Raw genomic sequence first — 22782 nt, forward strand, 5'->3', positions numbered from 1 at the left:
GACGGCAGGAAGGGTCAGGGGTCAGGGCCAAGCTCACGAGTGGCAGTTCATGGAAAAGGCCCCAAAATGTACAGCTCTCCACAACAAAAGTCCAGGGTTCTTGCCCCTTTGGGAAACAGATCCCACAGAACTCCCTGGCTTCAAATAATCCTTTGAAAGGCACTTAAATGCCAAAGGAGTTTCACCCCCTGAATTACAGTTATTTTAAACCACGTGAACACCTGTCCCTACCAGAGGCAGTTTTCTTGAGGGGTAGGAGACGGGCAAGGTGCAGGCAGTACCTGGCAGGCATAGATGATTGCTTCCAGCTGTAGTGCAGAGAGGGAGCCCTTGTCAGCCACGGAGCACGGCAGGGACAGGCTGTAGGTGATGTCAGGGGGGGGAACGCTGGACAGGGTACTCGTCTCAACCACCAGGTCAGGGTGGTGCTTCCCAATCTTGGCTAAATGACAACAGAACACAGGTAAGTCGAGGTCTTTACTCCCAGGGGCACCTCAGAGCTCATCAACAGGCCACAGCCCTGGTCACTGTAGAGTTTTCCCAGAAAACCACAAGCCTGGGAGGTGCCACAGCAAACATCAGATACTGCTCCCAGGAAATTAAGGGAGCAGTGAAATAGGCTGGTCCACAATGGAGTGAACAGCACTCCCCATGGCAACACTCACACTTTGAAGGGATGTATTCTGCATAGGTCTCCGTTTGCCCCAACTCTTCCGTTTCTTCCTCCTCACCCTCATCCTCCTCCTCTGCAGGAGCCTGAGACTGGAGAGAAGCATTGACCCAACGTTAATGTTGAGCTATGGACACGTGCAGTGCTGTGCCCTGCCACAACCTGTCACTGAAACCATCCCCCAAACCCTCCAGACACAATCCATCTCATTTACAGACTAAGGGCAACCACCAGTGGGGGCCAACCCCATGGGCTGTAAGAGCTGCCTGGTCCTCACTGAATTGGGGAAAGATGTTTGCAGCACTTTTTGGATGGGTTGTGCCCTCCCCTGCCCTGAGTGAGGCACCTGGCACAGCTTTAAACCAGCGTGGTGCCAGCAGCACAGGGCAAAGTCCTGAGAGCCCAAAGTGTCCCCTAACACAGTGAGGTTCCACCCCAGGAAATACAACACACTTCTGCAAAAGGCAGGGACCTGTGTTTTCTTGTCTCATTCCCTCTGAAGGGAAGAGGGTCAGAACTGCTCCCCCTGCACTGGGATGTCACCAGGAGCCTGGTGTCCCATCCCACAGAGGCCACCCATGGCTCTCACCTGGTAGCTGATGAGGAGCGGGGTGTTGGGGACAGCAGGAACGTGGTCATGGGAGCTATTCAGGCCAGGGAATGGTGTGCTGGATGAGAACAGCTGGAACACAAAGGGTGCAGGTGAGGAAGAGCTCCAAACCCTCAACCCTCCAACCCCAGCAAGCCCAGAAATACACCAACACAGATCCTTGGACACATGTGTGATCCCTGGCCCATCCAGCCTGCTGTGCCACTGCCAGCGAGGAGAGAGAGCTCCCAAGACACTCTGGGCTGGGGGGGCTCAGGCAAGGAGATCCTTTGTCTGCTCCCACACAAACAAATTCACCCTGGAATTTCCCGACAGCGAGCAAGGTCAGGCCAGCAGCTCGTGGCATCCAAAGCAATCAGCAACTCCAGGAGCAGCACTACTCCAAGTTTACAGCCTGTGCAGACTGCCAGGCTCACAGAGCCTCATGCTCCACCAGCAGCAGAGAAAGATGGGAAGATCTTAGGCATAAACACTCCTATTTTTAAATAAAATCAAAAAAATAAAAAGAAGAAGAAAGAAAAAACCCACCCTCCATTCCTGGAAGCCTGAGTCAGAATTACCAGAAGGAAGCTGGACGGAAGAGCTGCTTCTAGTGCCAGCAAATCTGGAGAGCAGGTGAAACATCCCCACCTACAAATCCCAGCTCAGAGTTTGGTCTCAGGCAGGAGGAAGGCCTGGAGCCGCTGGAAGGGCAGGAGGTGTTCTTGCAGCTCCAGCAGTAGGAGGTGAATACAGGGCTGGTTTTGCACCACACAGTCCCCAAAGTACAAAGCTCTGCTATCCCGATCCAGCTTTGGCACTCAGCATTCCACCCCAGGAACTGCAGAGGATGCAACAGGAACCTTGGTTGCTCAGAGCATTTGAAAACCACCCCCACAGGTGAGAATGTGCTGTGAGGGCCAGAGCAGGTGGGATCGGGAGCTGCAGTGAGAGATGGATGATCCACCTGTACAATTCCTGCCTTTCTCCACCCTCCCTCACCTCCCAGTTTGATTTTCTCCTCCCTCTGTTCCAAGGGCATCCCGAGAAGAGGAACATGGGGCTGGAAGCAGGAGGGAGAGTGATAATTGCACAATCACAGCCTCGGTCTTACTCCACTTTTTCCTCTCTGCATTATTCTCCATTTTGTCCCACCTCACCATGACTTCCCTGGGAAGGGAATCCCTTCTCTGGGTACTGAGCTGGGAGAAGGGTGAAGTGCTGTCAACAAGCTATAAAAAACTGCATGAGCAGCTCCAAAATTCCAGCCACAGGCTTCCGAAGCAAGTCTGTGCTTCCCAGCCTTAAAAACACTGGGAATGTGTGAGATGGATGAGAGAAAACACGATATGACAGGGACTATTTTTAAATGGTATTTCCCAGCTCCATTACAAAGGGAACTGTTTTGTCTGCTGCTCCTGCAAATAGTTCACAGGGTGGCAGCTCTTCCCTAACTGCCCATTCCTGACTGATAAACAGCCAAGGCACTGGATGCAGCTCCTCTCCCCACGGGCACACGGAGGCAGCTCTATATCCAGCCCTTTCCTCCTCAGCCATAACACCCCACTCCAGACCCAGCACGGGGCACCTCAGTCCAGGGGCTCTCAGGGAGCTTGGAATGTTTATTTTTCAAGAGGACAAGGCACAAGGCTGTTCCTGTACCTGGGATCCACAGGTGGGTCTCCCACAGGACGCATCCAGCTTGGCCCCTGGGATGTCCCACACATCAGAACTGTGAGGGACTGATGTTCCTGCTCTGCCTGAAACAGAAATTCTGGAAGAACTACAGTCCTGATAACCCAGCCCAGTGGGGTCAGAGCTGGCTGCACAGCCACAGCTGAGTGATGTCCTGGATCACACGGATCAGGATGGATCAGGATGGATCTGCCCGGGTGTAACGTGACTGATGTCCCATTTGTACTGAAGCTGAGTGACTGCTCTGGCTGCTGGCTGCTGGAAAGCCAAAATTCCTGCAATTCTGTGGACAATTACACTGTGAGGATGTGGGAAGGGATAGGGAGAGATTATCCAAACTGCTGATATCATGTACCAACGTGCAGCTGCCAATGATGAGTCAGTTTGACAATCCCTTCACCCAGTGTCCTGGTCCACAGTGCCCCCTCCATGCAAAAATGAAACCAAAATCTCCTGTCCAGGATGCACCTCCCTGACACCTCCTCAGGAAACATCACTCAGTTAAAAAACAGCCCAAAAAGCAACAACCCCGCCCAAACCATCTCTATCTCCAGAAAACACAGATAAGAAAACGTTTAAAATAGCTGGAGATTCCTTTCCAAAGGAAGTTGTTTATAAATGGAATTCCAAGGAGCTAATTGGCCTTATCTGAGTCCAAGTGCTCCACAGGACAAAAGGGGCGAGGGCAGGACGTGAGGAACAGCAGGGGAGAGGGACAGGGACAGGGATGGGGCCAAGGCTGGAGACACTGCTGTGCCCACACTTGCACAATACTTATTTCTCCCTTGTTTTCTTCACACTGAATTTAGAACAGCTTTTCCCAGTAAGTCCCAAGTTTGCAGACTGTGTGTGATTGTCTCGTGGCAACACAGCCAGAGACACTGGCTGCAAAATGCAGCCTCTGAGCACAGGAGAGCCTCAAAATGCAGCAATGACTATGGCACAGGCACCCCAGGTTGCCTCCTGGGGTATCCACAATGAGTGTTTTCCCTCATTCTTCCTAAGAGAGTGACCTACAAAGGAAACCCACGGCTCGGTGGGAGCCGGGACCCGGATCCAGCGGATGAGGATGATGTGGCTCCAACAACCCCAGGAGGAAGAGGCTGCCCCTGGTGACTGTGTCAGCCCCCAGCTGAGGCAGAGCAGATGGCAGAGGGCTGGTGAATGTGCCCAGGACCACACGCTGCTGTGGGATGGCCAGGAGGTCCCACGCCCCGGAAAACTCCGGGATGTAAAAGCTTGCAGGGACTTGGACTCACAAAGTAAACACAAACGGTGAGTCTAAAGTTGAGACAGTTTTTCAGTCACTGGAACTGAAATATTTGCCCTGGAGAACAAACAAAAGGTGCTGCTGCTGGGGGGGGCAGTTAATGATCTATGTCAGGGTGGTTTTCCTGGAGCCCATCCCTTCAGCACTCCTGAGTGCCCTGTCCAGGTCACACTGGACCTGCTGAATGTTTTAGGGGTACGTCCTCCTCAGGATGTACCTCCCTGCCACAGTTGCCAGGAGAAAGAGCTAGTGCCTGTGCTGCACTCTGGAAGAGTGTGTGAATCCCTCTGAGGGTGCCCAGATCCCATTCTGCTCCCAGGAGACCAAATATGTGTCACCACTTCACCCCTTCCCTCCTCCAGTGAATTTGGTAACAGCAGAACAGCGTCATCACACCTCAGCCTCACCCCGAGGGAATTGGGTTGGTTTCTGAATTCCTTAAAGGCCCCACAGGATGAAGCCTGAGGTGTCTTCTGGGGAGGAGGAGGGAGGAGCAGCCCCTACCTCGATGGGGTTCTGCGGGGTGTTCACATCCCAGAGTGTTGGCACGTGGCTGAGGCTGTCGGCGGGCAGGAAGTCCTTGGGATCCGCGATGTCCGACAGGGAATCCGCGGGGGACGAGAACAGGGAGTTGTTGGAGAGCTCATCGAGGTATGAAGAGTCCTGAAACAGAGACACGGCCACGGTTAGAGGAGGCAGGATGAGACCAGAGAGCTCCTTCCTCACTCAGCCAGCAAGTTCTGATTTCTTGCTGTCGGATGAGCAGCCCATCACTTCACGCTCCACAACGCTCAGAGATTAACCTGGGCCTGAGGACACCCTCTGTGGTGCAGTTGGAAAACCTGTTTCTTGAAAAAGTAGGAAAAGCCCTGGCCAGGAGTGCAGGCACACAGTCAGGGCTGACTCGGGCTGTGCACATCCCTGACACGGAGGAGTGCGAGAGAGGCATCGGTTCCCTGCAGTTTGTGCCCGATTAAAGAGGCTGCTGAGGGGTGCAAAGGCCTCAGCCTGACCCCCTAAGGACCCCAGGATTTCATTCATGTGCAGAGGCCCACAGAGAACCAGCCACACCTGATCACAGCGTGGCTCTTTCACTGCAATTTCCAACACGGCTCTACCGGGAGCCCCCGGGAAACATCCCCCTCCTCCCTGCACACACGAGGTTCCCAGGAGTGCTGCTGTCACCTGGATTTGCATTTAGGTAAATCTGGGCAAATCTACCCATCCTCTTCCCAAGGGCCAGCCTCAGCCTGGACAAGGACTGTGCTCCAGGGACAGCAAGGTTCTGCTCTTGCTCTTTTACTCAGCCTGGGCTGAGGGGGTTTGCAATTGTTTTATTTGGTGCCAGCCCAGTCATGCTGTTGCTTTGTCTCACACAGACTTTGGCTCAGAAAGAGCCTTCAGACCCCTCCCTAACATCAACCTCTGGTCTGATTTCTATATTTCAGGTGGTAAGAACCAAGAGCTGATAAGCACTTCTTGCTCTACATCCTTGGCCGTGGCACAGATCCCTGCCCCTTCCCCAGCTCCATCCCATCACCTCAGCCCTCCTCCCATACCAAACACCACTTTCAAACTTTGTCAAAGCAGAAGAACTTTGTCTGCTGTTTATTGAAGATCAATGTACTTCCAGCACCAAGCTCCAGCACTCAGGTCTGGCTGGAGATGAGCCTCTATCCCAGAGGGATGGGCAGACAGACCAGTAGGTCTGTCTTGGTGCCTCAGACTCTGCCAACACCAGTCAGGTCTGTGGTTCCTCACAGGGGTCAGCTCTGTCAGCACAGCCCAGCCAGAGCAGCGTGATAACCCTCTGCCAGCAGAGCCAGGGGCTGGTACAGGAGGAATCACTGCTCATTTCTAGTTAAGGGCCAGATTCCCACTCCAGGCAGAAAGGCAGCCAAAGAGTTTTAAGAGTCACTTAGCCCTGCCTGACATAAACCCTCGAGCAGCTGAGCCTGGCCGTGCTGTTCCTGAGAGCTTCAGGCCAAGAGCTGGGTCAGACATCCCCTAATTGCTATCCAAAGTTACAGGTTTCAGTGTTTAAACCTCCAGGACACGTTCCCTTCCCCTCTTCCCAGGGATGTCTCCTGAAGCTGCTGTGTGCAGGCACTGGCAGCGGTGCACAGAGGCACTAAAGGAATGGCAGGTGTGATGTGGGGGGTTGGATTCCCCAAATACCAACCAGGGGACTCAGGAACTCCAGGAGCAAGGGCTGTCCATGGGTCTGGCAGAGCAGGGTGGCACCTCCTGCCAGCAGTGGGTGCTGCCATGTGCCCAACGGGCAGCGCTTCCTGTGCAGCTCTTGCTCTTGTATTTCTGGGGCTATTTTAGGATTACCTAGAAACCAAGGTGTCTGTAGGGTGAATAGGCACCCAGATTTATCACCTCAGAATGAGGGGATCTCTGGGCTCCGGTTCACACTTGAGAAAGCAGAACAACACTCGGGTGAATGTGGCCTTGGCCAGAGCGAGTGCCCTGTGCAGGATCCCCGGCTGGTCCCATCACTGAGCCATGGTGAGACACCTCTGAGCAGGGTTTGTTCACCTGCAAGTGGCACTGACAGAGGTTGGGTCAGGAGGAAACATCTGCACATCGTGTTATGGCAGCAGGAGGCTGTGGGGCAGCCCAGAGTGGCCACTGCATGTCCAGGTCCCAAGGCCAGGCAAGGGCTGGGCTGGAATAGCAGCAGGATCTGGGAAAGCCCTGTGACACCACCTGAGACATCCCAGCAAGTGTCTCCCACCTTCCCAAACCCAGCCCCTTCCATCCCCAGAGAAGGCTCCAGCCCCACCACTGCTCAGGGCACTGGGCTGAACTGGGAGAGGAAAGCAGCCTCCAAGGCAGAGAGAGGACAATACCAGTCCTGGAAGTGATGCAGTGATCCCATCCTCTCCCAGCATTACAAGGCATTAGTCACCAACTTCCAGAGTCTCCCATTTGTCTTAACTAATTGCATTATCTAAAGAGCACTAAAGTTAATCACCTGCCAGGTTCCCTGCCCAAAGAACTTCCACCACCAGGCACTAAATTGGCCCTGCTTCTATCAAACTCAGAGTAATTGCTTAACAAAAGGCCACAAATAACCACAACCAGTACAAACCATGCCTGGACTAATCACTCCACTGGTTTATCTGGCCCAAACTGGAGCAGCTGTCTTGATGTCCTGGGGGGGGGGGGGGAAGAAGGATCATCACCTCAACCAAGAGCTCATGGTCAGGATCCTCAGGTGTCAGGGTTTGAAACAAGTTATTTTGTCCCTGTTTCAGACTGACTAACCAGAATTTTAAGGATTTCTCACTGGAAACATGAGGTTTTACAGTAACAGCACTTCTGCTTCAGTAGAAGTTGCATTTCTGCAACAGATGGAATTTGTCCTGCCAGGCAGGATTTTTACTTCAGATGTTTTTCCACAATGATTCTCTACATAAATCTCATTCCTGGAATTTGGCATCTCCGTGGCCTCCTCTGGACTGGCCCCAGCAGGTCCAGGCCTGTCCTGGGCCGAGGACCCAGAGCTGGGGGCAGGGCTGCAGGTGGGTCTCGGAGCAGAGGATGAACTGCTGCTGCTGTGGCACATGGTATTCCTGTCATTATCCCAAAACTGAGATTATCAAACCCAGCAACTCACTCCCTAGAAAAGACCAGGAAAAAATCAGGGTAAACCAGCCCAAGCACTCCACCTTTCTCCAAGCCCCTGGGAACAGCTCAGCTCCTTTGGTCAAAACAAAGTGTTAAAAATAATGATATAAATAGATGATATAAATAAAAAAAAAGAACAGGTGAAGTCTAAATACAGAAGGAATGAGCATCCTAAAAATATTTCTGGCCATCAATAGAAATGTTTTATTTTCTCACAATCCAGACACTGAGGAAACAGTGTCTGCAGAGCAGCTCTGGATGACTGCACAGCACAGCACCCAGGCGAGAGGGGGGTTTATTAAAAACCAAAAAAACCATGTACATACCCAAATACACACCCACAACCACAGCCACGTTGTCAGCAAGGAGAGATCTGGCACCTCAGAAATCACAGATTAAGCACATTATGTTTCAGGAGCTGCAGGCAATCACTATAAAATCTTTCAGCTGCCAAACCCCAAAAGTTTTCTAAATTCAGGGTGACAAACTGGCAGTGGGGAGGGTCCAGCCCTGGCCGGTGCTCCCCTCGCTCCCTGCACCCAGCATCTGCTTCGGAAATAAACCCCCAAAGCCATCACACCCACACAAACACACGGATGGATTCCCACACAGCTCCTTCCCTCCAAATTCCACACTCAGGGACCGAGTTCTGACTGACAGAACAGCGTCCAGCAAGGCAGGTTCCAGCAGAACATAAATCACATCCTCGGGACAATGAATCTGTTCCCGGTGCCCAGCATGGACAGACATCACTCCCAAAACTCTGCTGCCTCCGCGGAACCGCCCGGGACACCCGCCCGGGGAGCAGCTGGGGCCGGCTGCCCACAGCCAAGCGCACCGGGAGTTCCGAGGAGCAGGGAAAAACCAGGAAAAATCAGGCATTACCTTGTAGAGAGACGGGAACTTTAGCCAGAAGTGCATTTGGGACATTTTAGAGCAGCATTCGGGGGGCTGGCGGCGGCGGCGGCAGGGGGAGGGTGCTCGGTGCAAAGAGAGGAAAGGTCCATTCACGGCCAGGGCTCATCGGGGGCTTTAAAAACCAACATTCAGCAGGCGGGAGGGAAAATGGAGGCAAAGGGCCCGGCAGAGCCGCTGTCCTGCGCCCGGAGATTTGCATAGAGTGTTTAGTCACGACGAGAGGGCTCTTACTTCCTCTAAGTCCAGGGCTGACTTTCAGGAAATGATGCCTGCTTGGTAAGTCAGTGAAATTACTGGCAGTGCGAGGAGAATTACTGTACGTGGTGTAATCCAACCACAGAGCTCAGTAAACAGCGCCGGGCTCCGCGGAGCCACAGGGCTCCGGGCTCCCTCCCGGGCCACCGAGCCCAGCCTGTCCCCCCAGCACAGCCCCTGCCCCGGCCTGGGGGTCCTGCCCTCCCGCCCTCCCCATCTCGGGGTCAGATGAAGTGATCAAAGTGACAAAGCTCAGGAGTATTCCCACGTTGGTGTCCCCTTCCAGAGCCATGTGCTCTCTTTGTCTTCAGTGCCTGCCCCACCCCAAATTGTGCCATTAGAAATCCAAAGGAGTGGCCATTCTCTTCCCTTTCCTCCCTAGATCACTGTTACTTCCCAGGGATGCTGCCGTCTCTTTCCAAGGCTGTCCCTTTTAACTTCAACAGTTTTCGGTAACAGAAATAAGCAAAATTTCTGGTGGGGAAGAGAAGAAGGGACACCTGAAAGGGATGTAAGCCTAAGAAAGTCTGCTCCCACACCACCCGAGGCTGGAGGGGAAGGGAATCAGCCAGAGAACCCTTTGCCTGGCAGAAAATCCCTGAGAACTGTTGTGTTTGCATTGGGTGCAAGAGGCTCCTGTTTGCTCTTCCCTGGCAGGGCCAGCAGCGGCCCCAGGGCCAGGCTCTGCCCACGGGGTCAGTCCCAGTTTCCCAGTTTGCCCAGTACACCCAGCAGTGCACAGACCCAGCACTGGGGATGGCAGAGGAGCACTGACTGCTCCGAGCCTCTCTGTCCCTGCTCCTCCTGCTCCTTCCACACCCCCACGGCACAGGAGTGCAGCTCTCCCTGTCCTGCCCTCCAGCCGGTTCTCGCTGCTGCTGCCACTGCTGCTGGAAGTGCTCTTGGGGCCTCGTGCTGGGAACAGCTGGAAAATCCCACGTTATGAGGCACTTCCCTAAAAACAGAGCTTTGGAGTGACAGAAGCCAGCCAAGGCCCTGGAGGCCCATGAGAGAGGCAAGCAGAAAATGGGGTGCTCTCTGACCCTCCAGGGACGCAGACCAGAGCGAGGGAATTTTGCTTTATGCCATCAGATGAGGAGGAAGGACTGGTCCCCCCAAGGAAAACATGCTGGGTCCTAGAGCTGGAAAACCACCCACAGGACAGAAACCTGCAGCAAGGCTCCTTTCCAAGGGCAGAACCCTCTGCAGCACTGCGGTTCCACAGGGACTGTTACATCAACAGCCCTCAACAGTGAGGATCCACGTTCCATCCTGCAGCACACCTCGTCCTGGAGGGTTTTTCCACAAGCAAATGGGGAAGAAAAACACCAGGGCAGGTGCTTTTAACAACACGTGTGGAGTGAAGATGCCAAATTCATTTCTGCAATGTCTTAATTAGCGACTCGCTGGTGACCTTGATTGAACCACCACCTCCTGCTATTGGTGCAACTTTTGGAAAAGCAGGTGGGTTATTTCCTCTTCCTCTTCTGTTAGTGAACAAATGGGGCAGCCAAGAGCCCTGCAGTGGCAGAGGAAGCGGGCACAGGACACAGATAACCAGGGCTGCTCACTGATCCTAGGGGAGCACAGCGGTGTGACCACCGTGGTGTGACCACCGATCACCACGGGCGAGACAAACACCCAGAACTGCCACTGCCACCCTCCCAGGGGAGCCCCCAGACCCCTGCTCCCCACAGCTCAGCCAGGGACACGTGTGCTCCCAGACAGGGACAGGACAGCAGGATTATTCCAGCACTCACATCTGACTTCCCCCCTTCCAGCCAAGCCCAGTGCACAGCCCAGGGAGTTGCTGTGCTGGGGAACCCTCAGCACCCCCTGACTCAGACCAGCCCTGCTTTGAATTAAAGCATCTATTTTAAGCCATGTCCCCGTGGGCTGCTATTGGATTCTATTGCCATCGTTTGTAAGAGTACTGAGTGTTTCAGAACGGCTTTTCCCGCTTTTGTTGGCTTTGGGGAGGGAGGAGGCAGGCACAGCCCCTGCCAAGAACCTCAGAAGGCAGATCTCCATCCCCTCCTGCCCACAGTGGACATCACTGCTTGGAGGCAGCAACACAGATGAAAACTATCAGGACTGGAATGGGGGGGGATGTCTGAGCCCTCCAGGCTCTTTTACCCCCTCCCCAGGGCCCGGCTGGCTCCTGCAACCCACAGCCAAGCACAGCTGACAACAGACTACACCTCAGAAGCCAAATTCCTCTCCCTTAACCACAGGTATCTCCACCTGAGATGGCCCCAAGAGCTCCTCCTGTACACAGAGGGGAAAGATTTACTCTCAAGGCACAGTTCATCCAATCTAAAGGAGACATTGCTTTGGAATAACATCAGCTGGTCTCCTCCTCCTGGGGATCAGCTCAGGGTGCCTAAATCAGAGCACCCCAAGCACTCAGTCGGTGCACTGTGAGCAGTTACAACCACAGCCCTCACTCTCCTTACCCCAGGCCTGCAGGAAGTGTCAGGCATCTCACACAGAGGGTTTATAAAGTGTTACTACCTCAGCCCAAACCCCAACCCCGCAGTGCAAAGACAAAGACATGGGCATGTAAGGCCACTTGTTCTTCCAAGGCCTCCGAGCCAGGCAACTGCCTGCAAATGCATTTTAATGTCTGTGTTCCCTGCAGACATAACTCCAGGACAGCGACACAAGTTCCAGGATGTTTCTTATTCCAGGAAACTCTTCATTTCAGCCACAACCAAGTCTTCCATATAATTTAATAACTGTTACATTGATTTCTCCTAAATCACCACAGCTCTGTGTACCGAAGCACTTCTAAAAATTAATACTTTTTTTAAGAGCGGGGTAATTTCTCCTCCTGTTTTAACAAGGAAGATTAACAGGAGATTGCAAGGGGCTGGTGGTGAGGAGAGGGCTGGTTTATGATTAACATGCAGGGTCAGGAGCCCCCATCCAGCACAAACAGGGCTGTAACTGCACCTTTACAGCGTTACTGCAGGTGACTCTGCCCAGGAGCAGCCAATTCCTCCTGCCCCACAGGAAAAAAATCCATCTGGCCTGACCTCCTTCCTCCAGCCCAATAATTCATGTTTTAAGTAGCCCCGAGTTCCTGCCACAGGAGGTTCTGCAGAGCCCCTCTCACACCCACAGGAGGTTCTGCAGAGCCCCTCACACCCCCACCGTGCCCCCAGCGTCTCCTCCCCTGGAGCTGCTCCCTCTCCCACTCGCCCTCCCAGGTTTATTTCTCAGTGTTCCTCAGGGCAGATGAAGTCAGCAGAGGAGGTTTCTGTGTGTTCAGCAAAGTCCTGGAGCCACAAGTCACACGAAATTAAGCAAGGGGAACACAGACTATCAGCAACAGGCAGGGCCATCAGAGATAACAGGGGGCTCAGAGGAACTGGGCAGAGTCTATGCTCTCAGTAATTCTAAACTGCCCAGAACAGTGAAGTTAAAGAAAAATCTGTGGTGGCCAAGAACAGCAGGTATCACATGGCAGGAATGCTCTCCTAGAGCAGCGTGCTCTGCCTTCACAAGGCTCTGGGGACAGACACAGCTCCTTCCCCTGGGAGGGACAGCACAGGCCAGAGAAAAAGTGAAGGCCTCGTGGGTTCAGTGCTTTACTGTGGCAGTTAACAGCTCTGACAGGGTAAGCACTGACACGGGAGAAGTGCCTCTGCAGAATTACTGCCCACGAGCACTGGATCCCAAGTCAGCAGCACCTGTGGCTGGAGGAATAATCAGCAGGAAGGGAGGGAAGCAACGGAAACCGAATCCTGCTTCTCTCAGGGCTGTGATTTCTAAGGACACGTGGGCAGTCAGTAGACTTTTCCATGAGGAGATGGCACCACATGGTTGGGATGAGACTGTGGCTGAAGACAACAGTTCCCAAGACCAGAAACACTGTCAGACCCCAGCATGGCCTCCCAGAACTATTTTCTGAACCTCCGCTCAAGCCACTTGTTTATATAAAAAATGCCAATAGATCGGCAAGGATGAATCACCCAGGAGCAAGCCAGAACCCAAAAATACTGGGGAGGAAACAAGCTCAAGTTCACATCAGGCTGTTCTGGCCATGCAGAGAAGGACCTTCCCCGTTCACTGAGGTGAACGGTCCAACCAAAGAGAAATTCCCAGAGCCATCAGAAAACCTGGCAACTCCCACTCTCGGCATCCCCGGGTCAGCAAAGGCTTTGCACCCTGCAGGTGCAGCTGAGGACCCCCAAAACAAAACAGGGATAGATGGGGGGAGCAAATGCCAATGCTGGAGGGAAAAGGTGCCAGCCTTCCCACTCTCCAAACCCTCCCAGCACAGCCACCAACAGAAAGGGTTTGCTACACAAATGCCTCAGAGTCATCAATCACTTGCTCTTTAGACCTATTAAATCCCTTCTCAGTGTTCTTCAAAATCCCAGACTCTGGTATCCGTGTGTGGAGGCAGCACAAGTCCTCACACAAGCCCCTGATCCCCTTGTCTGCCCAGTGACCACAGACTGGAGCAGGAACCTGCAGCAGCACCTGCAGCAGAGCTCTCCTGTTCCCCCTTTGGCTCCACTGCTCTGTCTGGGACAGCCAGGCCAGCACAGCATTCCATGGCACTGCCACTCCTACCGTGGCAGAGGCAAGCCTGGAAAAGTCAGGTACTTTCCTGTACAGCCACCTGGAAGGATGTAACCAGCCAGCTGCTCCTGCACCCCCGGGATGGCATGCTGCAGCTTTCCAGGTGGAATGTTAATATTTAACAGTTTGGGCATCTGGGACAGTGAGAAATCAGTGAAGTGGAAAACAATGTAGGAGCAAGGGATGGAAAAACTCCAGGATGCTCCTGGATGTCTCCAGACTGATGGCACTGCCTCCAGTTCACAGCCTGCTGCCCCACCAGAGCTAGGCTCCAATTCTGGCTCCCAGGAGCAAATCAGCAGCTCTGTTCCTGGTGGGAGAGCACATGGCACCACGGCACACTACCCCAGGGAAGGAGCTGGTCTGGCTGCATGAGATTCAGAGAAGGACATTTGCTGTGTCCAGACTTGGGGCAGAACACCTGCAGGCATGTTGCCATAGGTGCAGTCCCCCTGCAGAAAGAGTCCAAGCAAGAGCCAACTGCCTAAAACCACCTCGCTCCCATCCATGGCTTCCTCTCCCAAAGGATGAGTGGCACAAGAATTATTTCTGGAAATCGTTTGAGGTCCTTCACACCTGGTTTGTCTCAGAGCCTCCTGCTCTTTTCCCACCCAGCCAACACAAAGCACCTCCTTTCCACAAAGAATCCCCAAAAATCTGCTCCCCCAGGCTGGCTGAGATCAATTAGTGTGATGCAGCAGGGAAGGAAGCTGACTGACCACTGAGATACTAGAAAATACATAACTTAAAGAAATAATTAAGCCCTTTTCCCGTTAAACCCATCAGCCAAACTCCACCAGACCTGGAGGTGAGACCTATGGTGGGGACCTCTCTCCCCTTCCCATTGCAGGCCAGTAAATGGTCTCACAAGTTGATGAGATCACCTTTCTGCCTCGTTCCTCCCACAATTAATTCTGCAGGAGGCAGAGATCAATGCTATTATGATTCAATTATTTATCTGGTTTAATCCAGTCAGAAGACCCTGATCAGCAGCTCCTGGTGGCTGCCCAGGCCTGCTGTGCCAGGCAGGTCCCTGATGTAAGGCACGAGGAGCTGGAGAGGGGGGACCACAGCAGTGGCCACCTCAAAAGGCACAAATCCTCAGCACCTGCACATCCAAACCTGCAGAAATCAGAGCCCCAAAGAGGGTTAAAGCCTCTCTTCAGCCACACCAAAAGCACCCTGAGGGGGAATCAACGCAGGCAGGCACCAATGTCCATATTAATTCCTAGAAAGGACAGAGTCAGTCCCTTCCTTATTGCAGATCAGCTGTCATATCAACTACTTCCAGTATTTACTGACTAAGCTGACCAGAACATGTTGCCAAAAGCCAGCACAACGTTCCAAACCCTCCATGCAAAGAGCTCCTTCCCACCCAGAGAGCTCCCCGAGGTGAGGGAGCCGCCGGGTCCCAGAGGTGCCGAGTGACCCGAGGTCACTGCTCACTCCTCCCACACTCAGCTCTGCAAAGGCTGACCTGGCTCCACTCTCAGAATGCTGGGCACTGAGCTGATGTAATCCCCAAATATTCACTGTTCAGGAATCCACCAGTGCAACCAGTGAGGAAGCACGTGCAGCACACAGGAGCAAAGAGCATTTTGGGAGGGAAACGACTGAAGAGTCTCAAATGTGTTCAGCTCACCCTGCAGGACCCTCCTGCAGCCAGGACCCCCCAGCACTGCCAGTGCTTATGGCAAACATCACTTTAAAAGAGGCCCCTTCTCCCCCAGAGGCATCATGAACTCTGCACTCACCTGAGGAAAATCCCCATTTTTTGGTAGGAAGTCAGCGGGGTCCACAGTTGCATAGTTTGTATCCAAGAAATGTGGTCTGCTGATGGAATCCATATAAAAATCCTGAGGGAGGTTAAAATATTGCCTGTAAGGAAATGGGAGAAGCAGTTACTCCCTGTCAGTCCCCAGCACTTCACAGGTCACTTCAGCCTTCAGCAGTGGTGAAGCTGCAGCTCTGGGATGTCACAGACAGGAGGTGGATATTATCATGGATATTATCCAGAAAAAGTTCTAGGCAAAATAATATATCTCCCAGTTTTATCCCACTTCCCAAACTCGGCAGTAAGAAAGTAAGAAAGCTGTACTAAAAATATAATTCTTGGTAATTTGTGTAAATCAGGAAGGATTTAATAGATAAAAATGGTCTGCAGGACTAATTAATATTTCAGTCCTGACAACAAAGCAGAATGGAGCCCCTGGGATGTCCCAGTGCTGAGTGTGATAGGTGTGATGGCACCTGCCAGTCACACCATGTAGGGACACACATCAAGGTGCAGGGAAACATCACTCCTGAATGCCAGTTTGGGCCATAAACCCCCCAAAACCAGCCCACAAACCAGCTCTGACAGGGAAAGACCCCCTGGCACACCTGGACAGACCCCAAAGGCAGATCAGAATGGAAGGGCTGGGGAAGGGAACCCCAGACAGAACTGTTACCCCGAGAGAGGAACTGGGGATGTGACCAATGTGAGTTCCAAGAAAAGATCTCTGCTGAACTAACAGGGGAACAAAGCAAAGGTCTTGCCTGCTGGGCAGGGCCATGCCAGCTTCCTCCTGCTCCCTGTGCCCAGCACCCGCTTCCCCTGGGCAGCCACAGGCAAAAACTGCTGCAGAGCAGCCAATTCCCTTCCTCCTGGCCTCTGCTCCACACCCCCTCCTGGTTTTGCTCTTACAGACACAAGCCCCTTCCCTGTCCTGCAGGAGCAAGGAATGTGCTTTGTAATCCTTCCCGTCAGTTCCTGCCCTCCTTGGGCAATCACAGAGTGCTCACCCCACCAGCTGCTTTCCTCTTGTGGGAGCTGCACGTTCTCCCTCACACCAGTCACAGAACCCCTGGCCAGAGACTTGAAGGAGGCACTGGGGGAGGGAGAAACAGAGCTTAAACAGAACTCCTGCCCAGGAGCTGGGAATGAGGAGCTGCCAAAGGACTATTAAGCAATTAAGGTGCCATGTGTAGCCAGCAGCTCATTAACTCGCCCGCTGAACATTTACATGTGGATTTATGTGCAAACACAGTTATCTCCTCTGCTAAATATATTTTTCCTGCTCCTTTTCCATCATTAAAGGTAATATCCTGAAAAACCAACAGCTCCCTACTCCTCCTTTCCTTTTTTCCTTCTTTTCCGTGCTGCCACAGCTCTACCTGCTGCAGAGAGCCCATGTGAGCACACCTGCACATCACAGCCCCCACAGTCCAGCCCTGACTCTCAGCTCCTCCTAATCCACCCAGGCAAATTAAAATCTGGGCATAAATTCTGGGAATGAATGTATTTCCACACAGGAAAAGGCTGGTTTAAATGGCTTTCAAGTCGAGGCCGCTGCGGTCTCGCCGTCTCTCACACGAGGACAGAGCTTGGCCAGCGCCAAGGAACTAACCAGGGAATGGGAAAACTACTTTTACTGGAAAAGTGAACACCCCCTCCTGTTTCCCTGGCACTTCATGGCCTGGGCAAGGGTCAGTCCAGGTAACGGAGAGGAGCCCAAGAGCGTCCCAACCTGCCCTGCTGCGCCATGACCAGCCCTGGCTGGTATTTTCCTTCCCTTAACGCTGGTTTTCCAGTCTGCCCATGTGAGATGCACTCTGTTCCCACAGCCTGCAGTGAGAGCCCACAGCAGCTCCTCAGAAAGCCACCAAGTCCTTTCCTCCCTTTGGACCTGGCCTTTCCCTCCCCTGGAGTCAGGAATTAGAGCTGTTACTCTCAGGGCTGGCACAGAGCCACCGACGAGGTCGCTCAAATTGAACTGGGAAACCAGAGCTTGAACTGGAACAGTCAGGTCTGTGACCCTGGCACAGCAAAGGTGTGAGCACAGCCCTGCAGAAAACTGCCCTGTCCACCCCTGCTCAGCCTCTCCAGGGTTTACTGCCTGGCAAACTGCTCTATGGAAGCAGCTTCCTTCAAAGGCCGAGGGTGTTCACTGGACAACCACAAACCATTCCAGAAAGGAAATCTGGGCTGGTTTAATCCCAGCAGCCCCACAATGTTCTGTTGCAATTCCATTGCATTCCAGCTGCTCATCCACGATCCAATGCACCCAAAGCTCTTTGGGCCCACGCTGCCACTTCACTGAGACCTCCTGTGTGTTTGGGTCGGGTTCCATCCTCTGTCCTCCACTCAGAGACACAAACTCCACATCTCAGGCCAGTGGGAGACCAGGGAGAGCTGAGAGGCCACAGGCTGACTCAGCACCAGTCCAGCACTCTCCTTCCCCATCAGACACCAACCCAATTTCAGAGCCTGCTTTACTATTCCAGCAAGCAAGACTCCACACAGAGGTAGAAAAGGGCATGGAAACGGCAAGGAAAGGGGTCGTGTGTTTTGGCAGCTGGGGAGAAAGCTTTGCTGCAGGTTTGAGGAACACCTTTCTGCAGCTGTGTGACACCTTGTCCAACAGCACAACTGGGCTGTCCCAGATCCCCCCGGCCAGGGACGTGCTGAGCCTCCAGCTGCAAGGGAAGCCCAGCTCTGCAGGGATAACTTCCTTAAAATTAACTGAGCTGCAGCTCTTCAGGGCCCTGAACCTCAGTGGCTCTTTTAGGGAGGTTTAATACACTGTTGACATTAGTCAGGTTAAGAAAATCTGAACCAGAGAGGCCACATTTGGGGTCTTCTAAAGAAATTCCCCACCATGAAAGCAAACTCTCAAAAAGGAACAGGAAAAACCTGCTTCAGGATAAAGGTGTTGCTATGAGAATAAGCCCTGTCCAAACACAGCCGCTTGCAAATGAGATTTCTCTGCAAGGATTCTGAAAAGAAACATGCACCACCTCTAATGGCAGTTGCATTTTTCTGTGTCACAGCATGGGCTGCAATTACAACTGCCTTTAAAATCCCATTTTTCAATTATTCCATCCCTTTCAGGATTCCTAACTGTAACCCCCTAACCCTAAATCCACCCAAAACAGAGTCAGTGCAGTTTTCAAGTACAGAAAGCACAGACTTTTTTTAATGTGAAAGGCAGATATGGAAAATCTGACCTGAAAGGTGATTTTTACAGTTCTCAGGCTATGAAGAACAGGACACTAAAGGTGCAGCCTTGGCTAAATCGCTCCCTAGCAAACAATGACTACAATGAGCCACATTTCCAGAAGTAACTCCAGCAAAGCAAGCCCAGGTTTGTGTCAGGCACAGGCATGTCCTTGCAGGATTGGGCTGTGACGAGCGGCACCGAGCAGGAAGAGAGAGAGGGGCAAAACCAGAACAAATGGTCAAGGAGAAAAACCCAACACAATAGACAAACACAATCTAATCTTGTGGTTCGATGCAGCAAAACAGAAATTCTGTTATGGCTCTCTGGAGGATTCACAACGTGCAGTTTACAGGAATTCTGCTCAAAAAGCACAGCCCCTTCCAATCAGCCCCGGCTGGCCGAGAGCAAAGGGCCCGAGCGGAGCTGGGAACTCCTCTCCTGCTCTCCTGTGGGGAGGAGCTGGCACAGCTCAGCTCCCTCAGCACCTGTGGGGCAGCTTCTTGGGACCCTCCTGTCGGGAAGTGCCCCTTCCATCCCCCCAGCACTGCCAGGAGACACCCGGAGCACCAGAACCAGCCCAGGGACACAACACACCTCACCCCCCAAACAGGGGCTGAGCCTCCCTGACAGCCCTCCTGGAACTCACACCCTCACAGGGAGGGATCTCTGCTTTTCCATGAAGATGCCAAAACCCCTTTAAACTAAATGCCCACTTTAATTCCAGGCACCTGGAGCACAGTTATTAGCTCATGATACGAGTTCTGCTTCTTTCACTTTTCGTTCCTCCCACCTCTGACCTAGATAAAGAACACATCCTGTATCCATGCCACATATCCATGCCACTCCCTGGATTCACAGAGACCAGAGAACAGCCCTGGATCAGCCTCCAAACCTTCTGCCCCACAAACAGCATCTCCCAGCCCCAACAGAGTCCCCACCCAAGTCACTAAGTGGTGGCACAAGGCCAGTTTATGTTGTCCAAACATGTGTCATATCCCACCTTCTGATCCAGGACGGAGTTTCATCATAAAGGGGGGAAAGAGAAAACAATGTTTATTGTTATGCAAAAATCCCTCCAAAAATGCTGCTTTGGGCAGGTGGTCTAGAAACAGTTTTGCTCTGGATCCAGCAAGCCTGTGGCTAACACCCTTCCCACCAGAGCCACTGTCACTGCCCCAAGGTACAAACCCACCCCGCTGCCCAGCGCTGAGCTCTGCTGCCCACGGGGCACCTTCAGCTCAGAGTCAGGCACAGCTCCCCACGGGAGCCCACACAGGTCCCCTCACACCTCGTGGGGTGAGGTCACCCAGGAACATCAGTCAGAGCCAGAGCAGAGCCACGACCCCGAGGAACTCTGGGCTGAGCACGTTTTCTCAGTGCAGACATGACACGGTGGTTGGTGTCAGTCACTTCCAGTGACATGGCAAAGAATTTTAACTTCACCCAAAATCTGCCACCTGGCACAGGTAACATCTTCCTCCATGTCTGTACGAAGGCAGACACTGCCCAGTGTGTTTCCTCTGCCAGACCATGCTCATGGGGTGTTTTTTAAAATTCCATTAGTGTAACCAATCCAAGCTACAGCAAGACTGTTCCCCTTTTACTGCAGCCTCCAGGTTTACCAGAAATCAAAGGTTTTCTCTTGTTTTTTAAAACAAAAAGCTGTTTGCTGCTGTTTCCAAGCTGCAACAGTGTATGAAATGCCACAAGATCAGTGAGTGATGCAATTATTTCCCCATCAGATCATGAAATAAAGTAAACAAGGAAAACAGTAAAGAAACAGTTGAATCACGGGATGTGCAAGAGCAGAGGGGATTAGACAAAGGAGAACAGCACTCACTGGTTTTCACTTGGGAAGGACGAGGTTGGGAAAGAGGCAGAGTAGCAGCTACTCCATGGGTTGGTGGCCAGCATGGAATTCTGCAAGGAGAAACCACAACAGTCAGAGCAGCAGAGGCCTGGCACCGTCACCTGTGGCTTCCCTCCCTCAGTGCTTTCCAGAGGCAGAGGTGGCTCCTCATCTCTTGAGCAGGAGACATCCAGTGCTACTCTCCATTTCCAGCTTTGGGACCCACTTCCCTGTCACTGTCCCCAGAAGGTCACTGGGGTCAATCCTCTGCTTCAGCCCTTCCACTCATTCAGGACACTCCAATGGGAAAAGAGGAAATGGCCTCAAGCTGTGCCAGGAGAGGGTCAGGTTGGACATCAGGAGGGATTTCTGCATGGAAAGGGTGCTCAGGCATTGGCAGGGGCTGCCCAGGGTGGTGGTGGAGTCCCCAGCCCTGGAGGTGTCCAAGGAACAACTGGGCATGGCACTGAGAGCTCTGGGCTGTGGGACAAGGTGGGCATCGGGCACAGGTTGGACTTGATGACCTTGGAGGTCTTTCCAACCTCAATGATTCCATGATTCCATGATTCAGTCTCTGTGGGAAGCCAGCACTAACCCAGTAACCTGAAATTGGCTGACAGAGCTCACACCCAAAAACATCCTTCTGTGCCTTTTGCCTTCCCACTTCCCCGAACAGTCTCCAACGGTAACGGGAAGCTTTTAGCTCAGCTCATACCAATGAAATCAGGGAGAGAACACAGTATCTCCTTACTCAGCTCCAGAGCAGCCTTTCATCTGCCCTTTGCGTGCCCAAAGCACTGAAACCTTGTGCTTGAAGCAACAGGCACTTGGGCCTCGCTGGAACCTCTGCTGTTCCTGCATGTGACACACTCCAGAGTTAGAAAGAGAAAACTGCAGGAACACATCAGCTATTTTGGGACCAGGGTTTGCTTTTTGCCCTGTTGGACAAAGGCATCAGGGACCTGGTCCGGTTTTAGCAGCTGCATCAGGACAAACACAACTTATTTATCCCCCTGCTGCTCTGGAAACAGGCACAGCTGGACCCAGGCACGGGTTCACACGTCTGGGAGAGACGAGCAGGGGGAGGAACAAGGTCTGCAATCCTGGGTACCCTCTTCAGTCCTTCACCGGGGAGCTGGCACCCAGCAGCTTTCAGAGTCCTTGTTTTAAGCACAGCCCTGCTTCTCCCTCCCCACTTCAAGGCCAGCAGACAGCCTCACCTCAACCCCTCCATCGATCCTGCACGGCCCTGGACAGCTGCCTGGAAAGTCTGGGAAACCGCTGCTGTCACCACGGCCCAGGACTCCCAGGATGTGCCCAGGCCCTCCCGGGACAGCCCCCCCTCCCCAGGAGCTGTGGCCTCACCTCCATGTCCGGCAGGGCGAGCTGGGGGCGGAGGCCGGGGATGCTGCACAGGGCATCGCCCGGCTGCTGGTGCTGCGGGAAGCTGTTCCCCCCCTCCATGGCGGGGTGAGCTGAGGGCATCAGCCCGTGTCCTGCCGCATGGAGCCCTCGGGGTGGGCGGGACAGGCTCTGCAGTGAGTGCTGGGAGGGTCTTTATCTGTGCTCTTCACCCTGCACCATGTCCTGGGCTGGGAAAGAAAGGCACGGTTAGGTTTCACGAAAGAGGAGGGGGAAAAAAAAGAGACTCGTAAGCCCAAACATAGCTGAGAGATGGGCAAACAGCCACCAGCCTCTTGAGAAAAGAGAGGTTTTTCTGGGAAACAGAGCTCTCCACTACCAGCACACCTGGAATTCACCCAGACAGGAACTGAGACACACACATCTCTCCTGCCTTTCACGCTGCGGGAGCCCGGCAGGTCCCCACGACTCCTGGATCGCTGCACACACACCTGAGCTCAGCCAGAGGAATTTCCTCATCTGATGTACAAAAAGACTCTGCACTTGTGTGCAAACTCAAGGCAATCAATTCTCCCAAACTGCCTGTTTTCCTGAAAATATGCTCCCATCCCAGGGACACCACAGTGAGCCAGGAGCCCTCATCTCCCACCCCGCAGCACACCGAGGTCTCCCAAACCCCCCAGCAGATGTTCCTGGGCACCAACACTTCCCACAGCAGCCAAACCCCACAGCACACTGCTACACTTTTTAGATTAATAGTATTTATGTCACAAATCCCAGAACTTATCAGCTCCTGGCACTTTCCCTCCTGCAGGATCTCGGGCTCACCCCTGCCCACCCAGGATCACTGTCCTGGCAGGATTAACCCCACGGGAACGCGCTGCCTCTGCCGCAGCTGCTCAGTCAAAACCTCCCAACGATTACTTTTTTTCACTAAACTGTCCATAATCCCAAAGGAAA

At 53.1% G+C, this 22782-nt stretch overlaps 1 protein-coding gene across 4 annotated transcripts in view; it reads right to left on the reverse strand.

Annotated features, from left to right (window-relative positions):
• The window catches only part of SBNO2 (strawberry notch homolog 2), a 46396-nt gene that overhangs the window by 17179 nt on the left and 6435 nt on the right, over positions 1 to 22782 (reverse strand). For 3 of the 4 annotated variants that reach the window (XR_007908241.1, XM_051810907.1, XM_051810906.1), the window contains exons 2-8: positions 21826 to 22052; positions 20452 to 20531; positions 15384 to 15507; positions 4729 to 4887; positions 1260 to 1352; positions 666 to 762; positions 282 to 442 (exon numbers count right to left, since the gene is read on the reverse strand). Coding sequence is in view for 3 of the 4 variants with exons in the window: in XM_051810907.1 (XP_051666867.1) it covers positions 282 to 442; positions 666 to 762; positions 1260 to 1352; positions 4729 to 4887; positions 15384 to 15507; positions 20452 to 20531; positions 21826 to 21945 (834 nt within the window). In the remaining variant the exon portion in view is untranslated. Of the gene's footprint in view, positions 1 to 281; positions 443 to 665; positions 763 to 1259; positions 1353 to 4728; positions 4888 to 8748; positions 9230 to 15383; positions 15508 to 20451; positions 20532 to 21825; positions 22053 to 22782 lie in introns of those variants that run through there. The other variant, XM_051810908.1, reaches the window with a different exon arrangement.

Source organism: Manacus candei, unplaced genomic scaffold, assembly GCF_025592945.1.
Source record: "Manacus candei isolate 608988 ecotype Guabito, Panama unplaced genomic scaffold, ASM2559294v1 h1tg000080l, whole genome shotgun sequence".
NCBI lineage: Eukaryota > Metazoa > Chordata > Aves > Passeriformes > Pipridae > Manacus > Manacus candei.